Source organism: Alosa alosa, chromosome 12 (assembly GCF_017589495.1).
Source record: "Alosa alosa isolate M-15738 ecotype Scorff River chromosome 12, AALO_Geno_1.1, whole genome shotgun sequence".
NCBI lineage: Eukaryota > Metazoa > Chordata > Actinopteri > Clupeiformes > Clupeidae > Alosa > Alosa alosa.
Genome location: NC_063200.1, coordinates 26654207 through 26674451, shown reverse-complemented (window position 1 = coordinate 26674451; position 20245 = coordinate 26654207). Strand labels below are relative to the sequence as shown.

At 42.5% G+C, this 20245-nt stretch overlaps 2 protein-coding genes across 4 annotated transcripts in view; one reads left to right on the top strand and one right to left on the bottom strand.

Moving 5' to 3' along the window:
- mtrex (Mtr4 exosome RNA helicase) overlaps positions 1-800 on the top strand; it is a 38521-nt gene extending 37721 nt beyond the window's left edge. Inside the window, exon 27 of the mRNA XM_048259906.1 lies at positions 479-800. Within this exon, the coding sequence (XP_048115863.1) occupies positions 479-531 (53 nt within the window). The 3' untranslated portion in view covers positions 532-800. The remainder of the gene's footprint in view (positions 1-478) is intronic.
- plpp1a (phospholipid phosphatase 1a) lies at positions 619-16628 on the bottom strand. Of its 3 annotated transcripts, none has more exons than XM_048259908.1 (6): positions 16077-16628; positions 12990-13148; positions 7402-7684; positions 4269-4326; positions 2059-2235; positions 619-1296 (listed from the first exon to the last, which is right to left on the bottom strand). In XM_048259908.1, the coding sequence occupies exons 1-6, from the start codon at positions 16132-16134 to the stop codon at positions 1177-1179; spliced, it is 855 nt and encodes a 284-aa protein (XP_048115865.1). In that variant the 5' UTR covers positions 16135-16628; the 3' UTR covers positions 619-1176. The 3 variants fall into 3 exon arrangements, with proteins under 3 accessions (XP_048115865.1, XP_048115866.1, XP_048115864.1); XM_048259909.1 differs by lacking the exon at positions 12990-13148 and adding an exon at positions 9084-9239; XM_048259907.1 differs by lacking the exon at positions 12990-13148 and having other exon boundaries at positions 16077-16624.
- Between the last annotated feature and the right edge of the window lie 3617 nt (positions 16629-20245).

The following is a 20245-nucleotide window of genomic DNA, read 5'->3' as shown; positions in this document are numbered from 1 at the left end:
CTGTCCCGACAGTCCTCATCAGGGTAAGAGTCTGCAATCATAATAAAGCCCACTGATGGCTGAGGCTCTCGCTGGAGGAAGAGCCCTGATCTACAGTCAGATTACATCGACTTGAGTGCTGGGTAATTCATGGTGATCATTTGGGAAAACCTCTGAAAAAATACGGGCTCCAGTACAGGACGCCTGGCAACGAATGCTTTTAGTCACATTACATAAAAAGGCAGCAAATTGGACCATTAGAAGAGCGTAACTTAATTATATGTGCATGTGATGAACTTTGACCCTGTCCATTAGCAGTAATGGTAGCATCGTGATGAAGCCCGGGTGGTTCTACCATCCCATCAGGCCTTCTCCACATCCACTCTGCTTGTTAAAATGTCTGAGGTTGGGGTCAAACATGCAATAAGGTTGTAAAACTGTCTGAAAGTGCATTTTAAGTAGTTACATTCCCCTTTTTTCCTCTCTCTGTTTCCACCAGGCATCACGAAGATCAAGAGGGATATCGTTTTTGCTGCCAGTCTTTACCTCTGATTCATCGTTAGACCTGCAGCACTGCTTGTTACTTTAGAGTTCAGTTTCTTGCTTTACATGTGTCTTGAATCACAAGGCTGCACACAATGACATTGAAATGATGTTTATTTGTGTTAAGAAGCATAATGGCTTTGTGGTTTTTTTCTTATTCTTTCAGAAAGCGCAACAGATTTTTTTTGTACATACACTTTTTAAACATAATTTTAATTAAAAAAACATCTGTATAGTGAATTTTTTTTTCTTAATACAGATAAAAAAAAAAAAAAACATATGGTGTGTGTTTTTTTTTTTTCTTCGGATGCATATAGAGGTACACTCTTCAAATTAGTTTTTAAAGGAAGAAAAAAAACAAGAAGCTCTGGTAGCAGCAATAGCAGCAAGTCCAGCCAAGGCAACATGGAACGACAACAAACAGCGTCTGTAAGGAAAAGTCAAGCATCCGCCACTTGGAGTGCAGATCCAAGCAAGGTACATTCACAGGTACTCTTCACCGGCAGTGGTCCGCCCCCTTCATATATATATTTTCTTCATTTCTTTTTTTGTTTTACTTAAATGTCCTTTTGTATCTTTTTTTTTAAGTGGGTGCACGATGTAATCTCTTCCCACCGGATCAGTGGTGTCAACAACTTTTGGTTCCTCTGAAGCTTAGCTGGGGTTGTCATAATGGTTTCCATTGGTCGGGGTCTCCTGGAGAGTGGTGTGGGGGATTTCGGTCTCTTTCGCTGGCTCCACACTTTTCTTGAAAAAGTCTGACACACAGAACACCTGCGAGAAAACGATGCCTCCATCAGTCAAAAAGCACCAACTTCAAACACATTTCAAGAGATTATTTCATCTGCTTCCCCCCTTTCGGAGATTTGGAATCTGGGATAAACGTGACCTTCAATGACCCATGGATGCTGTCCCCAAAGAAAAGACATTCCAAAATAGTATCTGGCAGTCATGTCTAATTGCAGCTGTGTTATTTTCCCATTCTGGTCCCATAAATCTCTCCCCAGTCTTATGGGATATCTGAGTGTTCCTTTAAACATTGGAACATAGGGGGGTTTCCAACCCACAATATGTAAAATAACCACCAGATATTTCATTAGATAGCAAACAAAAAGCCTAGCTGTAAGATACACAAAAAAGACATACACAAAAGTCCTTGCTTTTTGAACATCCCATCCTCCCAGGTAGTCAAGAGTCTAACACCGAACATCTATAATTTCCCTTGATGGGCAAGATGTAGAACATAGGCAGTAGTGTAGGAAGATCTATACTCTACTCTGCATATAGAGAGGAAGGCAGATATAGGTTCTAGTTACTCAAGATTTCTTTCAGTCATTTAATCATGCACTTGTGTACAATCAAGAATAAAATGACATCTTTCCTGGACCAACAGTGCATAAATACCAATGATTTAAAATGGTGAATTTAAAAAACAATAGGTGGGAAATGCATGTAGTGGAAGGCAAATCTACATTCTATGTATGTATAGAATGGACAAGTAGTCTTTCATGCCTGTTGAGTCGGTGGAGCCCTTACCACTAGGATGGCCATGAGTGCCCCTTGCAGCAGACCCGTGAGGACGTCGCTCCAGTGGTGCTTGTAGTCGGAGACACGAGACAGGCCTGTGTACACGGACGCTGCGATCAGGAAGAACTGAATCGTTGGCCGCAAGAGTCTGGCCCACTCGGCCTGCAGTCTCGCCTGAATATAAAGCTGTAAGACAGAGAGAAAGCGGAATGGTCAGTAAACATATGCCTACAGGGGAGAAAAAAACCACAATCTCCCATTTGGCCACTGTATGCGATTATGAATGTTGAAATATGAGGTGCCAAATATAAAGTCATGTAATAAACCTCTGGATGGAGGATTTTATGGCTTCTACCAATACGGGGACAGGAAATATAATTTCATGCATGGGGTTTGCTAATACGTAGCTTGGAGGAGCCGCATGTGCGTCGCTGCCCAAGGGCATGTGTTGCGGTTTGGCTTGTGTCTCTTTTGTTGCTGGTTGTGTGGCCTTGTTTGTCTTGGTCAGTGGCGTTGCCTTTGGTGCTGCTTGGACCCATGCCTGCGGTTTTGTGTGTGTGTGACAGAACTGTAGCTGTACTAGTGGTTGTATATTGTGGCGTTTCAACAGCGGTCACTACAGCCACTTCTCTACTCAAAAAAACACCAAAGTCTGTCCTGAGGCCTCAGGATAGGTTTCCAAGATTACTGTTGCATGGCAGTCTCTGGACAAGTCAACAGCCAGGGTAGGAAATAGAGCCGTCAGTTGGCCTTGTTCCTCAAGTCATAATTTGAGAACTCTGGACTGGCAATAATCTCCATTTATTGAACCATCCTCTCCAATTTTTATGTTTGACACATTGTTTCAACAAAGGTGTGTGTGTTCACAGTTCACACCACTTAACATATTTTCCATATTGAACAACGTCTTCTGTACACTGAGGAAGCAGTAGCAAGATCAGTACTCAAACCCTAGGTGTGTCACAGTATTGGAAATAACCGGTCATCACTATGTGGATGATCCACTGCTTACACAGCACCTTTTTTGATGGTACTGAACTTTGTACCCCCATGACAAGTGGCTTTCATCATGAGGCAATCACCGCAATCAATTGATCAGTGTCAAGCTGACGTGTAACCAACGAGTCTTCTCTGTTGTGTGTATCTGTATGGGTGTATTTCTGTGTGGTGCACTGCACCACAGGCTGTAATCTTTTATCATAAAATCAAATAACAGCTTTCCCATCCCATTTATATCAGGCTCTCTGGCTTCCCTAAGTGTTTTGGCTGTTTTTGTTCATTACCCTAATGGACAGGCAGCAGTCCAGCATAGTGCACACATATTCAAGGTCACCCTGTTCACCACTGTACCCAACAGGTGGGGGTGTATTGGTAGATTAGGTGACGCTATAGCATAGACAGTGGGTACACCGAGCTAAAAATGTGCTCTGTGTAAGTCAAAAGCCTTTTGAAACAGTTTGGGTGATTAACACAATTAACCAATATTACATTGAATCAAATGGTAACTGTTACTGGTGTCAGCCAGCCAGTTAACCCACCATATTGGTTAGTTCAAATGATTATGATTAGCTTTTATTAAAGTCAAAGGACTCTTTAGATGGCATTTAAATACAAACTTGGATAACTCAGATGTATGTGAGTGTGTGTGCTCGCACAGGCAGGCAAGCTTTGAGTTTATGGCTTGGCTTGTTTTCAGGATATCCTGACCCTGAGATAACGCAGCAAACAGGCTCCAGTGTTGTCTGCTGGGATCACGAGTGGCTGGGAACGGCTCCTCCCCCACATCTACACTATATTAGGTGGCGAATAAATCATTTAAGCCACGGGCTCTATGCTACACCTCCATGCTACTTGCACTAGTAACACCCAGAAGCGCCATTCAACAAGTGTTCTTTTGTGAATGTAAAAATACTTTTGATCACCATGGCAACACAATGGATATTTGATTCGTTGCACAAAGATGGAATGTTCTACCAGTTTTTCTTAGGCATAGATCATTAACTTGAGGACAAATACTAAAAAAAGAAAACAACAATCAACATGTTTCTCTCAGTTGCGTTTAACTGGAGAAAATGCGGACTGGATTCACCTTGAGGCAATTAAGGCCAAATAATTGAATTAGGGTAACAAGATGGGGCCAGAGACACACACACACAGAGGGTTGTAGAGGGCAGAGGCATGAGAGAGAGTCACAGAAGAGCTCCTTTCTGAATACTTACTGCCAGGAACAGCATGCAGTACATGGAGAAGGAAGAGTGGCCAGAGTAGAAAGAGAGTCTGCAACACAAGAAATGACAACAGCAGCATTAAGGCATGGCGTGGCATGGCATCTCTCTCTTATACTCACACACACACACTTACTTATCCACACCTATTTCCGGGTGATAAAGGGCATCCAGGAGGTGACATCCCCAAATGTTCCATCCTGTGCTGACTGCCTCATGTCTAGGAAAGTGTGTGTGTGTGTGTGTGGTGGTAGAGGGAGTATGGAAAGTTAGGAAAGCAGCGGTGAGCAGAGGGTGGTCTGCTCACACCCAGCTCTGGTGTCTTCCTGTTTACATAAGCTGGGGCTGCACTGCCCAAGTAGCGGCATCCGCCTGCCGATGACTGGCAAGCCAAGAGGGCGCGCTCCGAAATAATCATCCCCAATCCAAAAGGGGTGCCACCGCTACTGCAAACACTCTTCCCATATTTGTTTGGACATTGGACTTGCGGTTGAGTGGACACACAATTGTTGGGGCGTTTTGTTAGGAAAGTATACTTGCAGTATGACAGACAGACACTAGTGTTTTTCAGAATAGTACAACAGTATTTATTTATGTTTTATTAGGACACTAAACTGTTTTTTATGAGGACCGTATACTTTGTAAGTGTTTTTGTAAGGACAGTAAACCTTTATTTGTGGGGACTCTGATCTTATACTCTCCTTTCTTAGGAAGACAGGAAACATTAAAAAGAAGCTACCATATTTTCTAAATATGGTCAATCACAAAAGCATTAACTTTATAAAAGAGTTAAAGCAAACAAAGCAAAAAACAAACTTTAAAAGAAATAGCCATGTCTGCAAATCATTTGTCCCAATCAGACATGTTCCAGACTCAGCAGTGGTGAAATTACCACTTGCACAAGAAGACGTGGAATGCATCTGAGAAATATCCCAAAGACAAAAAAACATGCAGGGACAGGACTACTGAACTCCAGCTTAAAGAAGGCAGGTCCCTATGTGATGTAGGTAGAGCTTTCATAATGCGGTCCACGACACACACCAGTTTCACAAAAGGTTTTTGATATCTGAGCTCAGACAGACAATCAAATCCCAAGAGAACACAAATAAACATCTCCATCACGTCTGTGCTCAGGAAGCACCGTGTTGATGGGATTGTTTATGGGCCAGTCAGGACTGGACAAAAACAGAGCTTTTTTTTAGCCCAAACAGAAGGGAAAGCTAGTGGACCATGAGAAGCAATTTGCCAAATTTTGAAGAAAAGTGTATGAGATTAGAATGGAAGACTTTTTACCTTTTAAGTGGTTGGTTATGCAGCACATGGTGACAATGTGGGAAGTTGGAAGGGATTTCTAACATGTCTGAGGTGATCTGTTTTCAAAAGCTCAATTTCTCTCAAATGATCTGCACAGTGTAATTAAGAATGAGGCGTGTTTAAGAGGTCCATCCTGAACATAGATCATTGGTGGCATGTCTGAGCCAACACACAACACACACACACACACCCCCCAACTCTCGAAAGGTGATACATGGTTATACCCTCATCACAGTCTTTATTTGTACTATTAATGGCCCCATCTCTAAGGAAGACACATACACACACACACACACACACACACACCCACAGCCTTGACTAAGGAAGGACTGCTCTTTGAGACAAGGAAACCACACCTACAGTTAATACCATCAGATTCCTTTCAACATAAGCCAGATTCACAAGCCTCTCCATCTAGACAAGGGAATAACCCACACAGAATCCTTGAGAGCCGACCAACGCTCACACACATCAAAGGAGCTGGAGGTGCTTCGACCACAGTCCCACCGCTAAAGTTTTCTCAGTACTTGGATGGAAATGATTGCAGCGATGATTTAACTGGAGAGGCGAGTGGTATGCCTGGAGTCCTTGAGTGAAACTGGCTCCTTCTGGCAGCTTGTCTTGAAATTCAACCCTCACAAGCAAATCCAAGAAACACCTTCCGTTTGGTGCCGAACTTCAATGTACTCCTATGTCAGAGTTTCCAGTGGAGCCTTACATTTGCAATAAAGAACTTGACAATGTTTTTAAATCTAAGGTCACATTTTTTCCAAATTTACTTCACCACCGACACACCACCAAATAGCCCAATCTGAGTATCAGAAGAAATTTGTGGTTTTAAGTCACCAGAAAAATCTCTCCACACATACTATAAGGAGTGCTGAGCTATTTAATAACGGCTTACTTTGTCCTTCAAACAATGACTCCACTTCCCCCTCCTTGATTACAGACTTACAGAAAACAGTAATCTTTTGACTTAAAACAACTTTATGCAACACCGGCTTCTTTGCATTACAATTCCTATATGGGAACAGGAAAGGAACCATGGAACAAAGGAACACAAAGAACACATTGTAACCCTAATTCAGGTTAATGGGGAACCGCAGTGTTTGACCGCTGAACCCCAGCAGCCTTGCACGCACACACCTGCTCATCTTCCTGATCCGTGACAAAGAGAGCCACAGTAGCCTGCTCTCCAAACCACAAATGATTCTGTGAATAGGAAAGCTCAGCAAACATCAAAGCTATAGAGACCGCCATTACAAGGCTTTTAGACCATTCGAATCCTTGGCACACCAATACATAAGTTTCATCTACTGTGTCTTTTCAGTGTGCACATGTGCCGCGGTCTTTCTTTTTTGTGGCAGTAGGGTCAGTATGAAAAGAACTAGTATTTGTCACTGCAGCTGCCAGAAACGAGGTGTGTGTGTGTGTGTGTGTGTGTGTGTGTGTGCGCGTTTGCGTTTGCGAGGAAGGGAGATCTGATTTTTCTCTTCTGCAACAACCAAAAGTTAACAATAAAGAGGAACTAGTATTGGTCACTGCATCTGCCAGAACTGAGAAGAGATGGAGACTGTGTGTATGTGTGTGCGTAGGAGAAAGAGGTCTGGCTTTTCACACCTTCAATGGACCAGCTAATAGGCTTAAGATTAATGTTCAGCCCATCACAAGTAGCTGACCACACAGTTTCTCCTAGTAGCCACAGAGCTCCTCCAAGAACGCATCCTCCCCCCACATAAACTCAACACCCCCGCCACACACACACACAGTCATTAAAGTTAATAACCCCTGAGGCACCCCAGCCATTACCCACCTGCCCTCGTTGACCATGCGCGCGTTCCCGGTGCAGGTGAAGTCCTCAATGTAGGCACCCGCTGTGCAATTGATTTTGCTCCAGTCAGGCTTGCACACGTCCAGGAAATGCGGTCGCAGGCGCCCGATGGAGTACTTGGCGATGTCGGTGAGGGACTGGCTCATGGCCGCCCCGAACAGAAAGGTGCCGATGGCCTTGTAGACACACGCCAGATAGCTGTTGCTGAAAGAGGACTTGGATTTGATGCGCTTTAGATAGACTGAAAGGCACTCCCAAAGATCATCTGTCGGAGGGGGCAACAACAGGCAGGAGTTATAGAGACAGCTTCTTCTGGTACACTTTTACCCCACAACAAGTTGAAACGTCGATTGGGTTAATTTGTGAATCAATCATGTGACTTCAAAACAGAAATGATCAGTCTGTATTCATCACACAGTGAAACAATACAACAATCAAACAAGGCCTTACAAGGATGTCCACTTCAACATTTAAACTTATGAAGAGAGATTTGATGCCATGATGGGTGACACCTCACAATGCAGCTATAACTGGATTTTGTTTTAAAGTGACAAAATGATTTACTGTGTCACCATCCTCTGTGTGACCGAAGGTAAATACCCACAAATAGGGGGGAGCGCCCTTGTTGCACATCCTAACTAAGGTTCAAAGCATCCATGCAACATGCAAACACAGGAAAAGCGTTCTTACAGGAGAAGTGGCCCATTCTACTGCTAGATATTAGAGTCTATTGGCTGGGTGGCAGACTAGCAGGACAAATTGTTCTCATCAAACGTCTCATTTGGGGTTTTCAAAATGTGGCTGTAGTTTCCTGTCTCAAATGGCACTATCAAATACTAATGCTTTTGCATGCTTCATGGCTGGTAGTCTTTTTCTTTTAACAACTCAAAAATTCTACCTCTAAGGGTAATCTGTTTAATTAAACTACCTAACACCAGAAACTGTTGATGTTCTAAAGAATATTTACTAACACTACACCCATCTCTTAAAGCTCTAGTCACAATGAATGTTAATTATTTCCGTAGAGATGGTTAGCAATTTCTGCTGTCGCAGATGGTGGTTTAAACATAGATATGGTTAACACATGAATAATGTCGTGCCAAATCGTGTTCTGATCTGACATCCTGTCTACACTTGACTTTTGAATACTTTCTGGAAAGATAAGATTTTTCAAGATATGTTTAACTTGCCACTATCAAACATTATTTTGGCCAAGAGGAAGCTCTTGACTTGAGAAGATTAGCCAATTGCCTATACTCACTCTCTGTCAATAGGTGTGTTGGTTGAAACCAGGGCTAAGATAACAGTGGAAATGTTCTGGTCCTGGATTACACCTCCACTACCCTCATTAACAGCTGCATAACTATCACTGACACATGGGGGAAAGCAGATGGAGCTTTCTTTGTGGTAGAACATCCATAGAAATAGAACTTCGACATTCTCTTTCTATGGTTTCATCCCGTAAATAGGGTCACTGAATCCCACAAGTGAGTGATTAGGGAGTAGGGACTATAGGTTTTTAAGGCAAAAACAAAACAAGGGGAACCACATCACTTCAAACAAACACAGTTAGGAAGCCAGGAGGGAGAGGAGGGAATAAAGAGAGAGATAGAGAGGGATTAAAAAAGGAATGAGGGGCTGAGTGATTCAACAAACAGGTTCACTTACAGTGAGAACTGTGAGGGGGATCATTACTCCACCTAATAACTGATAGGAAATGGTGTCTTCTTTTAGGGGGTACTTGATTGTATCATCGTTACAGAAAAATCCTCGTTTGAATGGATTGTGTCGCAGTGTGAGTATTGCGAATGGGAGTCCCGCTAGCAAAAGGCAAATGAGAGAGGGAGACAGACAGAGAAGGAGAGACAGAGAGACACAACAAACAGGAATATGTTAAAAAGTGACGGGTCAATATTTCCCTTCCCTGAACTTCCCTGCTTCATGTTCCTGTTCCTGGGGGGCCACTGCAAATGCTGGTTTTGCTCCCACTCAGGATCTGACAATCGTTTGGTTGACCGTAATAAAGAAGGGGGCATTTGCATTCTCCTCTGTGTTCTACGTTGGCACAATGATGCCAATGCCTTTTTCGGAGGGACAGCAACAACTCACAGTGTCCCTCGAAACATCAGGAGGGAGAAACATCAAGAGCGTAGACACCACTAATGCATAGCATCTTCCGGGAAAGACAGTGTATACAAAGACGGGGGCGCGGGGGGTAATAAAGTTAGCAGTAAGACCATTGTTTAGCTATGCCTCATCCACTCTCAGTAGGACTCAGAGACGCCAAAGAAAATCTTGTCAACGACAGCTGATGGCTTGGCATCGCCCACTCATTCTGGCGGAAATGTGATGGACACAGAGCGGGAAACCCAGCGCCCGAGCTGAGGGCCTCATTGTGTTTTTGCATGCACTGTGGTCGGGCTTTTTCGGACTTGTTGAATGTTTATGGACATTTTAATTGCGTTGTTTTGTTTCCTTAGTGGCTTCTGAGGTTGGCGCTTAAAGAGGGCTGGCAAAGGACGTATAGTCCTCCTTGCACGAGAGGCCAGGCACGCTTGTGCGACTTCATTCTGGTTTGTTTGTGTATGTGTGTGGCTCTTTAAATACCAACACATACAAGTATGTGGCCAAGTGTGTCTAGGCAATCTGTCTAGCAACTGGGTGTCAACTAGCATGCAAGTCCGTTCTAAATATCCACTTCCCGTATTGCTCATGCTCCCTCTCGCTCTATCTCCCTCTCTTTTTCCTTCTCTCTCCCTCCCCCCATCCTCTCCTTTTATGGCTCGTAAACTCAGTAATTCAAAGCCCAGATCTTTGTTGTTTTTTTTGACAACACTTTTAGCAAACCTGGAAGGAAAAAGCAGCAGTATGGCGTCAGCTGTGCACTCCGTGAGTCACGGAGCAGCTGAGCAACACAAGTTAAAACAAAATGAGCACAGGGATGTGGTGAATGCGATGACAAATTAGTTTCACACAAACACGCGCACAAACACACACACAAAAAAAAAACAGGAAAACTTGGGACAGGAATTCAGCACACAAATATGCATTTAACTTTAATAATGCAATAAACTTAATAATTGGCCATTAGCATGCATTTGACAAACACATCATATGGTATGTAACTGTCACTGACTGCGGTCACCCAGTCCACCAACATAGCATTTCCAGCTATTCACTATCTTTCTTTCCCTTGACTGCAGATGATAAACTAGAGCAACATCTCCATTTCTCTACAGCATCCAACAACACACCCAAACGACCTCCCTTGATGCTGGATCATATAACCGTGTATGGCTGCTGTAAATGTTATGAACCTGCTATGCAACACCAACAGGGGGCCGACTGATCTGAAAACCATAGCGGGCACGCCATCGTGATTAGAGCTATTGCACACCATCGCACTTTAACAGTTAGAGCTGCATTGTGAGGAAACTATATATGACCCGTGTAGCATGTGCCTCTCTGAGTCAGGGCAGGACATGTGCACGGCAGATTAATATACAGACCCACGGGCTCCACCAAGCTAAGAGAATTAGAAACTCTGCATGGACTGGAATAAGGATTGGTGAATGACATGTTGTTGTGCATGGTTTTGTGAAGTGTCCACAACAACTTGCCGAGTTCAGAGTGCACCGCTTTGGGTGGGTGGGTGGGGGCCGTTATGATGACACAATCAAGAACATCAGATAGCTCCTAAGTGAGAAGTTTTAGTTCTGAGAATGCTGAGTTAAAGGCTGGTGATTCGAGGTGTGAGACTGAGAAGATCTGAATACCGTGTCATCAATATCATCAATGTAAATCCACACACACATAGCTTCAACCTTCCACTAGACGGCTCCTAAGAAAGAAGGCCGAGCCTTCCATGCATGCACATGTGCGCACGCATGCACATTACAAAATAACAGTACTCTGAGCTACTGCAGAAATGGAACATGTTACTGATATCAAACTAGGCTGTGACTTCCCCATTCAAAGGAAGTATGTGAACAATTTCCAGCGGAGACATGGCCAATCATCATGCCAAAAAAGAGCGATCATCTACTGCTTCTTATCTGTTCAGCCTTCTGGAGGTGTCACGGGCCTTATTCTACAAAACAGTGATGAAATAAGGTGCCTGCTTGATAACCCCAGTGAAATGCTCAAAAAGGCTGCTCTGTTGGTAATGTTGTGCTTTTTACTGATTTGGTTCTGTGGTTAGGCATTCAGGCTACTGACAGCATGTTGTGCTGTGTAAAAGAGCCTTTGCGGATCCCGGGCACAACATGTGGTGTGTGTGTGTGTGTGACTGCCCCCAGCCAACTGTATTCTTGTTGTTGTTATATCTCCTGTCCTGTTGTGTAATTTTAGATCGATTGCTGATTGGCCTCTGTGGCAGCGCATGTTGAACCATGAAGATGTGAAATAGGCTTGGTTGTTCACTTATCGCACAAGGGATGTAACACCTTCTCTGTGTATGTCCAGCCTTCAGCGGATTCTCCACATCTAAAAACTCACATGGTTTTGATTACTACAGGCCGGGAGCCCTTTTTTAGCACAGGCCAGAGCTGTTAAAGGCTAATCATTGATGATCACTGAAAGCATAAACATGGGCAAGTGATCATTTTACATTCGCTGAAAGACCACGATGCAAGCTTCATGTAACACGTCAGAAATGCCCTCGAGGTCTCTTCCAACCACGGCACACGCTGTCAGGGAATTATGAGACATTGCAACACTTTTATAGTTGAGTAAGAAAACCTCAAGACTGAAACAAGCAGTGTGTGAAACTTTTTTACAAAAAGGGGACAGTAACTGAACAATGGCCTCAATGACCATTGAATCACCAGCCCTTAAGTTGACCTCTCTTTAACTGTTTTTGTATACAGTGGACATCCTCTTCTAGGCTTAGTAACATACTTGCATACTTATTTAAGCACCATGCTCATGGCTTCCACTGAGAATCTTCAAGAATCCAAACACTGTTCCACGGGAGGCATTCTTTTCTTTCTCTTTTTTTTTTCTCTCTCTCTCTCTCTACTCTGGGCCTTGAGATGGTCTTGAAATAATTAAAGATCACAGTGGTTCTGAGGACATCTGCTTTCAGTCTCTCTCTCTGCCCACTCCATTCAAACTGACACCAAACAGCTGTTCCCTGGTCAGCTCTGGATGTCTTGAAGCAGTCACAGGTAAACAGCACCCAGAGGGTTTAACAACAGCTGCTGGTCTAAACCTAACCATACACTGGTATCAGTCAAGGTCAGCTTATATTTTGTATGATTTGCTGCTGTTTATGTCATTTTATTTTTGCTTGAGGGAAATGTGCTTGAGGGACCGAATTCAAATTTAAGCTCTTTCAGCACATCAATTGCTTCCCATCGTGTTAAGACTCCCCCAGTGTTGACTAAGGCTAACTCACTGCTGACAGGCTTGAGTAGCACTGGCTGAGGACCGGTGTGTTTGCCGCACCACCAGCACATGGAACCCAGCTGCTTCGAAGCCTGAGAGCAGTTGTCGCCATTCCTTTGTTGCTCAATGGAGGCCAAGAGCATGGGTGAGGCTTCTGCTGCGGTTGGCCTATGTGGGGCTACTTACACAACTAATGGGCAGAGCGAAGCCAACCGTGTACAGCACAGTGGAGGTGACCGTGCTGTGGTGGAACGGGTAGCTGATGCCCTCATCTTTACAAAAAAAGCCCCTCTGGTAAGGCTTGATTTTACCCAGGTTAAAGGCCGCCAGTGGGAGACCAGCTGTGGGAAGGTGGAAAGACAGTTAGAGAACAGAGATCATTGTAGAAGTCAGCTCAGATGATGGGACTCCTGACGAGGCAGAGGTGACGTTCCCTTGGAGCTCCATCCGTCCGGACGATCACACATCACAAACCTGAAGTAGTATGAGGGTACTGAGATCAGCCCAGTGAAGGGGGCATTTAAGCTAATGCTACTTATTCTAGCTGTGATGTGTGGTCGGTCGGACTGAGTTCTGGGCAGCTTCACATGCTGTTCTGAAGGCTCCAAACCTCAGCTATCAGGGGGGCTGACAAGCATCCAAAACCAGCAGTTGAAAGCGCCATTCATTTTCACTGACTGATTTGGACTGTGATGGAATGAACTGTTATTGATGTTTGTTCAGAAAAGCACACAGAGATGAAGACTATTGACACTAACCAAAGTAGTGTTAGGCTAATTAGATTTAGTTACTATGAAACTAGTGTTACTACCCGTGACATCCATAGCCCCGAGCAATGCAGGCAGCATAGTTTAGTGTCTGTGAGTGAGGAAGTCACAAACACCTTCACTGCAGACTTTATTGCATGCAAGCTTTTAGTCCCAATACACAATCATCAATCTAACACCAACCATAATAGAAGCAAAGAGCCAAAGTTTGACTTTACAGCACAACACTAGCTAGGTTTCTAGGCCATATCACACACCTACCATAGATGTGTGAAACCAATAGTCAGACCATAGTCTGACAAGTGGTAGTATCTATGTACCAAAATTGACACTTGTTTTCTTTTTTAGTGAAGTGATGACTACCTTACTTTTGACAATCCTACTACCCCAATTCACAACCCATAAATCCCTGTTCTCCTCTCAAAACAATCTAGTATTATTCCGCTCATTGTGTTTATCTTCTCTTCATACAGAGAAAATAAAGTTTATTCGTCCACTTTTTTATCCACTTCACACTGACCTCCTTGCCCTGCTAGGTGGTGGAGCCAGGCTAAATGCCAGGCTGGCAAACTTGTTATATTCCAAACTTCCAACTCCACTATCAACATCAAAACAAACACCATAGTCTCTGCTCAACATCCTTATTTTATTGTTATTACTTACTATGAAGACAGATACTTACTGCTATAGTTGTATAGTATAGTTGACTATTTATTGGAGGATCATAAGGCATCACATTAACAAGATACTCATTTTCCTAGCCCGAAAGGCCTCCCTTCTTCCAGCAGACAGAGGGTGGATTTGTTACAGTGCAAGTACACGATACGCAAACACACACATGCCCAGACGCACACACCCGCAAAATATATTACACTGACACATAGTAGCGTAATGACTCAGTCAGAGATTTTTGTTCCATGGGCTTTAAGAGATGAGAGGAAAACCTTGTTGAGCAATGAACTACTTATCTTGTGCTTTATAAATAGATTATATAACAAGCAATGAAGCACTAATCTCATTGGGCATTGTTGAAACCATTTCAGAACTATCACGCATGGCTATGCTCTGCTGTGCTGTGCTTCAAGTAAACACAAACATGAGGAGAGAGAGTGAGAGAGAGAGAGAGAGAGAGAACACATACACACACCCTCTCTCTCACCCCACAGTGTCACTGCCCTCTGTTTAAATTAACATCCATTCACACAACCAGCCTGGTGTCCACTTTGTCAGCTGTGCTGCATCATTTGGAATAAGTGACTGCAGCAGCTGAAAGTCTAAACCAGCCTGAATAGCTGATACCCAGTGCCCCTGTCTACTCTCTCCCAGCCAAAAGACCCATCTCATGGTAGGACAGCAGCCTACAAACTCCAGTCTAATACTAAGTGGTATGGTATTACCTGTTCACAAACACTCAAAGAGAATTGTCCTACTACATCATCCCTTCCAGCATAAAAGCGTCTTAGACAACTTCCTTCTTGTTTAATCTAAATAGAGAAACAAGTGACACACAGAGAACATCTACATTTTCCAGGTCATGTATACCACAACTTCCTCTGACAAAACGGTCCTCAATAACCTTTTGACCATTAGCCTACCAAGGCCTACACAACTTCATTTCTAAAATTAGATTTATGAAAATGTCAGATTTCAGTTGCTTTGGCCTTGGAACTAGAAGTCTTTCTGACTAAAACATTGTTTCAATCCTCCTTTAAGCAATATCATGATTTTGTTATGGTTATTGAATATAAGAACGACCTAGTGACTCATATTATGTGGTCATACCTCACAATTAGATTAGACCGAATTCTCTCCCCAAATCCCTGGAGGACTGTGGAAAATGGTATTATGAAAACGTGATTCTATTTTCAAAGCAACAAACCCATGGGCTTTGGAAGAACTTCTAACCACAGCCTCGAGCTACGACAAAAATAAATGTAATGACATTACGCACGTGCGCGCAACGCACAACAATAGGAATGTAATTGTCATTTTTGTCGGCTAATTGATAGATAACGTTACATATGAAAACAACGAATTCAATCAGATTAGTTCAACGACTTCATCTTCAGGATACTGAAGAAGTAGTGCTCATAAGATGAGGGCAAACATCTTGACCAGCAGCGCTTTTAACGAAACACCAAAGACTGGATTTGGGTAGGCTACAAATTATCTCAATTTCCACTCCCCTACCAGTTTGCTTTGTTTATAAACAACGTGACGCATAGCAATATTATTATTGATCATTAATGGTTAAATGGTTACAGTTATGACATGGAAGATCATTCTCTACTTGTCAATGATTCGCTCATAATACATTATGAAGTATATTTCGGCGACCACGAGGCACCAGGCTGCACTGCATACAGTAAGCAACAGCATAGCCACTCCCTTTCACGTGACAATAAATGGTTCTCATAATATTATAAAGCAAATTCAACTACATGACAGTAATTGCAATATTTCACCCGCAAGTAATAAATTGCATGGTCATGGCATACTTACCCAAAAATAAGCAGACAATGTCCAGCAGAACGAATGGTAACCCCCTGGTTTCAAACATCTTTGAAGTCTTTCCACAAAGACCCGGGTGCTGGTCAAGATAGGCTAGCTATGTGGTAACGTTAACTACTTGGCACCGTTTGAGTCTCTATAGTCGAGATGGGTTTTGTGTAATGATAGTTTCACACGTCCACTCAACGTATTTTTGCATTTAAAAGGCCGCACAGAGAGACACGGACTACACAAAAATACAATCGAGTAGAGATGATGTTAACGTTACACTCGCAATGGCGACAGCTAACTAATCGTCCAGTCTTTCCTAGGAATGTTTCGCGCGGCCCTTACAATACCAGATACGTTAACGTTACCGTTATCCAACCATCCTGGACAGTAAACGTATAAGACGAAAGGCCGGTGCGCTCGACGGATCCTGTCGACTCATCTATCACCGGCTCCTTTGACTGACACTGAAGATACAGCGCAATCTCCACCTTGACTGCATATGAAGCTTAAAAACACAGCGGGATGACATGATGGCAGCAGAAGGAGGTCATAAGCAGCCTATCGCCTGGTCGCTGGGTCCTTACGACAGCATCGCCACGTCCCTCCGCTCCTCCTACCAATTATCCATGTTTTGACCATGGTTTGTGCGCCCCTGCGCAGCTTCAATAGCAGATAGGTTCCAGACTCCCTTTTTCATACCACCACTTTAATCCTCCACAAATGATACTGATACATTATTTGTTGTAAGCTATATTTTCACCTTTCAACAGATCCATACATGAAGCAATGAACAAGGTTGTTACTGTTGAACTCTATGGCATAGAGCACCATTTTTTGTTTTCCAACTTGCATTGATGTGGTTTATCCTAGAAAGCCGACCACCCTTACAAAAATGTGCCGTTTTGGGGTAATTATTTGCAGGTTTATAGGCCTACCTATGCAAGAAGTGCAGTATTTTGGAGACGAAAACCTGCATTGCAATAGATACTGCACTTAACAGGAGAAGTTCAATATTTCGGACATGAAAATATGATTGTAGCCTACTGCACCAGTCCCATAAGTGCAGTTGATTTTTGTAAAGGGCAATTGAATGATAGCGTTCATACAATCCAGTTGCGTCCTGGTGACAGCATGTTATTTTAGGCATTGTTTTTCAGAAATTAAAAAAGAAAATACAAATACATCTCGATCCACATCGAAAATGAGATCACTTCAGTAATATGTACTTTCAGATTAACTTCAGGGCTTCTGGTTGTGGTCTAGAGCCACAGTTTTTGTAACAAGATGATTAGGACTATAGCCTAATGTAGATGACGTCACCAGTCAACTATAGTCCAACAGTGCCATCTACTGATCAAAGGTCTCACTTACATCAGAGTTGGTGAGGATTAATTTCAGTGTAGTCTTTAAAGGGGACATACCCCAGAGTGTTGCACTGTAGCTGCCTGGCTACTTTAGCTCCGGCAACTAGTAACTCATACTGGCAGTAGCCTAGGCCTACTCTGTGACCTCGAGAAACGGAGATATGTGAAAAAATTGTGATGTGTGATTTCTCCTTTAAGTTTTGACTAGTTCTGTCCTTGTAAAGATGATATGTTATGGACTGGTCTGGTTCTGTAATGCCGCAAAAAGCGATTCATCACTTTTATGAGATCCTCCAATGAGTATTGTAAATGCATAGGCCTTGAAGCAAAGCAAACACCATGTCAAAGGCAGTTGTTATTATATTGTTATAATGTTATAGTTATAATTTGATTAGTAGAAAAAGTAAATATTATTTCTAGGTTTAAACCCAGCTTCAGTTGGCCAAAGACTTGTACAAATGGGCATTAAAATATAGAATAAGAAGTAACACACACGCACACACACACACACACACACACACACACACACACACACACACACACACACACACACACAAACACACATACACACACACAAAAAAGAAACATACCAACAACTACAATAGAAAGCAAAGGACAAATGGCCAGTGCATAAAAATGTGCCTTTGGCCTAAGTTTTAGAGTGGAAGGTACAGAGTATTAGGGCCACACATGAAGACATTTTTGCCAAGACGAGATTAAATTTCGACATGTCTATATTAAACTCAACATTTCGAGAATAAAGTTGACATATTATATTAACTTTAATCTCAACATTTCATCTTGACATGTCCAAAACTAGTTTGGAGAGAGAATGAATACGGAATGTTGAGCTGATATTTCAACTTTATTCCCAAAATGTCGAGTTTAATGGCAAAAATATTTCTTTTCTTCATGTGTGGCCCTAAGACTCCGTCGTAGACATTTGCTGTCAGAGTTGAGTGCCAGTGAATGCGGTTCTGTGATGTAGAATGGGGGTTGACCATTAAGATATTATTACATGGATCAGTATGAATAACCCGCCCAACCCACTCCCTAGAAATGAATAAACACATATCTAAAAATAAATGGCTATACCTAAAGTTTCACTTGTACTCTAACTATATCTAGGATTGGCCGTGTTACAAGTATTTGTAGGCTAAAAGTAAAGCTACCTATTTGTTGCTGAACCAATTACAGTTTCACCCACAGCTGCAGAAAAACTGAGCAATCTGTCAACAAATTTCATCATGGCTTATCACTGTTGGGATGGTGCTATAAGTACAGACATCTGTTACAAAATTGATGAGGGCTTTCTGGAAGATGAAAGCTTTCTGAGCAAAGCACCGTTCAGTTTATGTGTGAATGATTGGAGCCTCATTCCCCATTACTTACAAATCCAGTCTCACACATTTATCTCTTCACAGCATCCATGAGGACACAGTTAATGGGTTTGGTTTCATTTTGACATTATATGTTTCCATCGTGCTTAATATAATGTTTTGCAGTACCTGACTTCCTTGTTACCTAGACTTTCAAGTGGTTCCTCATTAATCATTAGGCCTATACAACCCCAAAACAGAAAAAGTTGGGACGTTGATTATTATTATTATTATTGTTGTTGTTGTGTAAAATGTGAATAAAAACAAAATGTAATAATCTGCAAATCTCTTAAACTCATATTTAGTTGCAGAAAGGACACAGACAACATATCAAATGTTGAAAATGACAAATTTGACTATTTCATGGAAAATATATGTTCATTTTGAATTTGAAAAGTTGGGACGGGGCTAACAAAATGCTGGAAAAGTTGTGTAATGATAAAGAAAACAAAAGGAAGAATGTTTCACAACTAATTAGGGAACTGAAACACGATTGGGTATGAAAAAGAGCATCCCAGAGAGGCAGGGTCTCTTATAAGTAAAGATGTAGGGGTATTCATCACTCTGAGTAAACCTGTGTGCACAAATGAAACAATGTCATTTTAATGCTTCTTAACATGAAATTGTGACATATTTGGGGAGTTCATCATCTACAGGACATAATATATTAAAACATTCAGAGAATCCAGAGAAATCTTTGCAAATAAGGGAAATAGCTGAAAAACAAATTGGATGGCCATGATGGTCTTTTGGACCTCAGATGGCACAGCATCATCACCAGACCTGTGTCCAGACCTGTCATTGTATGGGCTCAGGAAAACCTCTGATAACCATTGTCTATGTGCCCAGTTTGATACTCAATTCAAGAACTGCAGCCAAAACTGTAACAGCTAAAATTGTGACATTGAGACATGATACAGAAAATACCACCCTGTTATCTGGGCCTGAGCTTGTTTAAAATGGACTGAGGTAACGTGGAAAAAGGTCCTGTGGTTAGACCAATCATAGTTTGCCATTCTTTTTGGAAATAATGGACTCATCTGGGCTAAAGAGGAGAGGGCCTGTCCAAGTATCCAACCTATCCAACTTGTATTAGTGCTCAGTTCGAAACCCAACATCTATGACGGTGTGGAGGAGCATTAATGCCTACAGCATGGGCATCTTGCACATTTGGCAAAGCACAATCAATTCTAAATTATGTATACAGGTTATGAGCAACAATACTGCCATCCAGGCAATGTCTTTTCCAGGGACGACCTTGAATACTTCAGGAAAACAATGAAACCCCATACAACTGAAATCCTGTATCGGGGAGTAATGGGACAACATTTCATTATCAAAACTGTAGCAAATGGTCTCCTCAGTTCCTAAACATTTACAGAATTGTGTTAAATGAAGAGGTGAAGCAGCACAGTGGTAAACATGC